The sequence below is a fragment of the Mus caroli genome, unplaced genomic scaffold (genome assembly GCF_978045245.1).
Source record: "Mus caroli unplaced genomic scaffold, Mus_caroli_1 scaffold_4, whole genome shotgun sequence".
Taxonomy (NCBI): domain Eukaryota; kingdom Metazoa; phylum Chordata; class Mammalia; order Rodentia; family Muridae; genus Mus; species Mus caroli.
The window spans coordinates 52,592,974-52,599,527 of NW_028227259.1; the positions used below are offsets into that span (position 1 = coordinate 52,592,974).

General features: G+C 49.1%; 1 protein-coding gene across 1 annotated transcript in view; it reads right to left on the reverse strand.

The window, feature by feature from the left end:
* Nucleotides 1–5,384, reverse strand: part of Adgra3 (adhesion G protein-coupled receptor A3) — a 97,112-nt gene extending 91,728 nt beyond the window's left edge. Inside the window, exon 1 of the mRNA XM_021162897.2 lies at nt 4,937–5,384. Coding sequence (XP_021018556.1) covers nt 4,937–5,163 — 227 coding nt within the window. The 5' untranslated portion in view covers nt 5,164–5,384. The remainder of the gene's footprint in view (nt 1–4,936) is intronic.
* Nucleotides 5,385–6,554: the final 1,170 nt, after the last annotated feature.

Here is a 6,554-nt window from a genome sequence, read left to right on the forward strand (position 1 = left end):
GCACTTGTGTGGTGAGGGAGCCACCTACTACCCACAAGGAGCTGTAGCTTCAAGCTGAATGCAAGTGGAGAAAGCAAGCCTGCTGGCTATTCCCTTCTGAAATTAGGACCAAACTGGACAAGACTCCACCCCGATGACATTATGCAACCCCCATGCCATGACTCTCCAAAAGGGGGCCCTTCTTCCCCTCATCTTCCCACCATCCTCCCTCAACTTTCTTCCTTCACCTATGTTCTTAGGGAACACAGAAGCCCCCTCTCCCTCCCACCTACAGCCGCCTCTGCACTTGCTCCTTCATGCTCCTCTTGGTTATACCTTGTCTCCTCTTACTCTGGCAGGGAGGGAAAGTCCCTGCTACCATCAAAAACCACACGCTCTACGTATGCTCAGCCCCATCTATCTTTCCTTCTACCACCATTTCTCCTCCTGGCAACTCTCTCCCATCCCATTCAATATACTCCCATACGTCCCAGGAAACCCAAATCCTTTAAGAACACCTTCTGCTTTCATTCTCCCAGAACTCCTGCTTCATCCATATTTGATTATACCTTTCCCAATCCCCTTCTCCCTTCAAGCCACAGAGCCTGGCATCTTTCACTTTTGGTGTATGGACGGGGTTCTTGAACGGCTTTCAAACCTTCAGCTGTCAAAGACTAGTCTTGGTGTGTCTGCACATGATCTCTGGGCACCTCACCACCAGGCGGCTTCTCCCACCATGAAATCTCATGATTAGTCCTCTCTTTGCTCCGACAGCCTCAGTGAGTAGTCTCATTTACAATCTCGTTGAGTTCCAACTTCCCCTGCTTTCTGCCTGGGACCCGGCCCCCATCTCATCTTGTTCCCAGCAGCACCAACAAGGCAAGTATGGGAAATACCAAGTGTGTCAAAGCCAATATCCATAAGCTATCTCTATACTAATGGCCCAACACAAGATCCCCAGTCCATTGGGCTGGCAACCAGCCTGCTCCCTTATGCCTTAAATGATCTCTATCCTCCAATTGAACCTTCCCCTTCCCTGAGGCCCTACTCAAGTCTTTACTTCTTGCAGGAAAGAAGTACTTCCCAGAGACTCTGTACCACCCCAGACTTCTCCCCCTTTCAAGTCTCCTAAAACATTAGAAAGCAGTGCAGGACTTTTGTATAATTACAGGAATTCTTTCATTGTACCTGAATGTTGCCCACTCTATCTATCCTGTCCTTTCTCGCCAACAATGTTTAATTAAGTTCCTGGACACTCCAGGGGTTCCTTTTCTTGTACCTGATACTGACTGGTCCATATCAGAGGCGTCGAAACAATTACCAACTGACAGAAAACAAATATAACATTTTATAAAATCAAGACCCAAACGCACATGCACTGTTTTCACTTATCAAACTAAGAGATAACCAGACTTCATTCCCGAGTCACAACTCCTGACTTAACTGTTTCCCTACAATAACCGTGAAGACAATACACACGGACACACATGGCTAACCCTGTAAAGCTTTCAGCCAATCACGTTCTCAGAACTTTTAAAATCACATATGTAATAACATCTCATATAAATACAGAGATGTAATAAATAATGTGTGTCCTGTAAAACTATTAAATGCAGGTGTTTTTTGTTCACTTTCTCTGTAAACTTCATAAGTATAATCTATCTCCTTAACAGAGTCTACAAGAGAACCTGGGACCGAGCGTGCTCAGGCCAAAGACCTTTGCTCAACTTCTTTTGATAAACACAGCCGCTGGAAGTAAGAAGTGTTTATTCTCAGGGTTGAAAGGTGTCACAGTGTCCAGCTATAGTAATCAATGACAAGTTCCTCGCCAGACAGAAAACTAGCCTGTCCTTGTCATCCTCACAATCCAAGCCAATTAAATGTTCCTCTCTGCAGTAACATGACAGCTCACCGAAAACCCTTGGACACACACACTTAAGGCCTAAACACTAAACCAGGGAGCCAGCTATCTTCTAATGTCTCTCTCTCATGAGCATCCAAGCAAGGGACATTTGCCTCTACTATTCCAATGCCACCAACTGCACAGCATCCTAACTGAGTACTGCCCTCCGGGAGCCGAGGCACGCAGGAGCACCCTGACTTCAACTTCCTCTTTGCCTCCCTGCATCAACTATTTTCTTTAGTTGTCTTCCTTTTTCCAGAATTGGCTCAGGATTTTCAGACCCTAGATCACACCAAGTGCCAAGGCTTGCTGTCTTCCTCTGGGTGGGTCCTTTTCTGCTCAATGTGCATCCCAGTAATAAAACATTTAGCATACCGCTCTAAGATTTATTCAGAGACTGTTCTCCAAATACCTGGGTATCCCTCAAGAACAGTTGCTTGTTTTGCAGTGATGGGAATCAAACTCAAAACACTGTAGAGACTAGGCCCACTGTGTTCATCCAGGAGCTACCTCCTCCCCAGCCCCCAGGATCTTGATTTTATTTCTGTGTTAAAATGAAATATATGGTAATTAACCCACCACAAAGATATTTGTCCAAGCCTGAGGTAAATGGCCCCTACCTATGTAACTTTATTTGGAAAATAGGTCTTTTCAAGTATAATGAAGTAAGAGATTCTGACAAGAATACTTAGAATAGGCCCTATCCCAATCCAAGACTGTTCCTTTTTTGAAAGAGAGGGTGAGAGATGGAGAGGGAGGGAAAGAGGGAGGAAGGAAGGAAAAAAGGAAAGAAGGAGAGGGGCGGGGGGTGGGGGGGAGCCACCTAAGGCACTAAGGCAGAGGAAAGAGAGCCAGGTGAACTCTTAGGTGGAGGCTAAAATACACCTATCATAAACTGAAGGGCACTCAATGCCAAAAGAATCAAGAAAGGAGTCTATCCTAGTTTGTGAAGCTGACACCTTAGACTCTGTTCTCCTGAACTGAGGAAGAATAAATTTATTATTTCAAGGAGCCAAGCATGTAGCAATCTACAGCAGCCTTGGGAAACTCACAGACAACCCAAACTTCCACACACCGTCTTCTACCAAGAATCCCCCGAAGGCAAAAAACATTGAACTAACAAAGATGAAGGCAGGTGTGAGCATCTGATGAGGAACATCTCAACTGCAGGGCAAGAATCTGGGATCAGGACCAGACACACAACCACTATGGGAACTTGGATCTGCCTTTACCCACCGTTCTTTTGAAAGCCTGTCTAGCACGATGAAGCAAGTAGCCTACGAGACCTTCCAACAGGCTTGGAATACTCTGACCATATTTCAGCAGTGGCTTAACTGAGCCTTTGCTTACTTGCTGGTCACTTAATTTTATTAATTTTATTTTTATCTAACCAGCTTTCAGACATAAACAAGGATCAAAATGACATTTCAAAGGCCTTAAATGGCTATACGCGAGCAAAATCTGATGCAATAATTGATAATAGGCCAAAAGGTGATTTTATACAACAATATCACCAAATTGGCCAATACCTTACATATAATTGATCCATTTCAGGACAAGTAAACATAAACAGGAATCAGGCTGAGTGCCACTCACTGACCTAGCATTTGGGTGTTTATCCAATCACTACTTAAGTCACTTGTGTGACTAATTTTTCCAGTCACAGGGGACTTCAACACTGGGCCTTTCTCCACCAGACTTAGACTTTAATTAAGGTGCCTACATTTTGTTCACTTCAAAACATCTGGCCAAAACCTAAATAAATAGAACTCCTGACAACGGCCAAATGGCAAAGACAACACCAAAGTGTCGTGTCAGTAAGAGCCCAAGAAAACAAAAACTACTTTACCCATCTTCAACCTGAGTGAGCAGAAAAGACAGTTTCTTGTGTTAAATGTCTCCTTATCAAAAAAAAAGGAAGAAAGAGAGAAAGAAAGAAAGGGAGGAAAGGGATGGAAATAAGTCAATAAAGGTGTTGACTAGGCTATCCCACCAAATATCCTTCTGTCTAGTTAGGCTACATTAAAAATCCTACTTTAAGTGGGTTCATAGATCACACATGCCTTTGCCTTTATGTGTGCATAGTGGCAGCCTTGATTCTTTTTTAAGAAACCTACCAAAACAACATAGGGAAACACGACGCCCAGGGACTCAGATTTCAGCCTGCCAAAATACCCGCTACAAACACTCTGACTCAAACTTTTCCAGACCAATTCATCTTTCACAGAAAACTGAATCTAAAGTCACTGGGCCAACCGCTCAGTCCAACTGGCACAAAGAACCACGTTTCCAGGACTGAACCCTGGATCCTATAGCACAGTTGAGTTACCAAACTTTTCCTTCCAGGTGGAAACCCACACTGAAAACCCGAAGTCCTTCCAACCTCTGGAGGGCTCACTCAACACACACTGTTTTCAATCCCCGAAGTTTCTGGCTTTCCCGAGAGCTCTCCGACTTCAGTATGTAGCTGAAATGGACTTGGGCAACTTTTATCTTACATTTCTCCGAAATTAGTAACTCTAAAAGTTGTTCTGAAAGAGCACTAAAAGTAAGGCAGAAAGCGAGGAGAGCTTCGTAGAGGTTTGGAGACCACACAGAGCCGTCCTAAGCTGTGGCGTCCTGCAAACTGGATCTACCTCAGGTGCGACTTCATTTCCACAGTTAGGATGAAGACTTCTGAGCACACAGGGTGTTCCCCAGAAGCCCCGAGCCAGGATGAATGAGCTTGGACTGCACCGACTGAGTGTTTATTAGCATCTTCACGTGGTATTCGGCGGCCGGAGCAGAGCAAAAGCAGGGATGGCATGGGACGCTCCCGGGAACCCCGAAAACTTTTCTTTGCAAAACTAGCAGAGGAGGAACAGAGGCGGTTGCGAAGGCGATGGGCCACCCAGGTCCCACACTAAGCCGCAGGGCTTCTCCAGCACCACCCCCAGCCCGCCGCCGCGCGCACACAAAGGAGCGTGTATACCCGGGAGACCCCCGCGCCCATTCCGCGCACCCGGGAGCGAGGGAACCCCAGGAAAGGGCAGCGGGGCGTCGTGGGTTACTTACAGGGTGACCGTGCGGTTGGGCAGCGTGTCCGGGGGCAGAACCTGCGCCAGCTCCAGGCTGCTGCACACCACCTTCCCCTCGGCGGCGGCCGCTCGGCCGGTACCCCGGGCCCGACCGTCGTGTTTGCAGCCCGCGGGCAGCGCCGCGGCCCCGCGCTCTCCTCCCCACAGCAGAGCGAGCAGCGCCAGCGGCAGCAGCAGCAGCGCCAGCGGCGGCGGCGGCTCCATGCCGCTGACCGGGCCTGCGGGGCGGAGAGACGGCACCGGCCTAGCGGGCGGCGGCGGGGCGGGGCGGCCCTGGCGGTGGCCCGAGCCTCCCGGCGGCCCGAGGATCGGTCCCGCTTCGCGACAACATGCTCCTTTGTCCGCGGCCGCGCTCGCCCTCCGCGGAGCCGCGGGGTCAGGGCCGCCGGGTCCCAGCTCGCCGCTCGGCCCGCGGGAGCGCCGCCTCCTCCTGCCGGCTCCTCCCCGCGCGACCGCTCCTCCCACCCCAGCCCCGCGCGCTCTCAGGCCCGCAGCCGACCCGACCTCGACCCGGGCACGCCCCCAGGTCCTGGCCGGAACTCCGCTGCTCCTGGACCCAGCGGAAGAAAGTTCTAGACTAGTCTAACTCCAGCAGCCCTCCGGCTCTGCTCCGTGTTTCCTGGCGCCGCCGCCTGGCAGACAAAGCCGCCCTGCACGCCCCTAAGAGCCCTGGCCGGAGGGGGTGAAGTTTCTTTCTCCAACCTGAGGAGGGGAAAGAGCCTAAAACCAATCTTTCCAAAGAAAGGCCATGTTAGAAAGTTTCATTATCCGCCACAGCCAGAAACAGGTTTCTTCCCAATAAACTGAACTCGGAAGCTGTCCCTGGCCTGAAGCAGCTGTGGGCAAGGCTGAGGATGCATGGGGACCATTCAACCGAAATTTCTGAGTCTACAGGTAGATCAGATGTTAACCAGTTGGAGCAACAGTGACGAAGCAGCCAAGAAACCCAAGCTGAATTTTATTATTCATACCAAAGACCGCAGACCCCACCCTAACATTTGCAAGACCAGGGCTTACCTACCCTATGTTTAAAGTTTATAGAGACTATACAAGCCAACAAAATGAGTTTTATTCTCCTTTGAGAAACAGACTTCCTTAACATCCAGGAAGGAGCAACTTGGTATACAGAAACCTCGCGTACTTTGGAGTTCAACCCTGTAACTTAGCAGGTAAGGAGCACGTGATCACAGCCCGTGGACACAGCCAGTGGCCTGTCCATCCCCTGCTGGCCTTGCTTCCTATGCTGGTTCCACTCAGCAACAGGTGGGGCGTGGCACCTGTGTACACACCTTTGCCCAATCAGCCTGCCTGTCCCTCCCAACACAGCCACCCTTAGGCTGTCACAGAGACAGGAGTGGATATTCCAGCTGCTTGATCTTACATCGAGAGAACTGGAAGAGAAGCAGGGTCCATGGCAGGCATTTTTTACTTGGATCTAAAAAGACCTCCGAAAAAAATTTCCAAGATCATGTCCCAGATGCATGTATTTGGCGTTCTCAATAGTATATAAGTTACCAAGACACTTAGATAAGTGTTAATTGTGCATCACTTGATACTTCTTGAGATTTAACTATCTAATATCTAAACACAGTAGT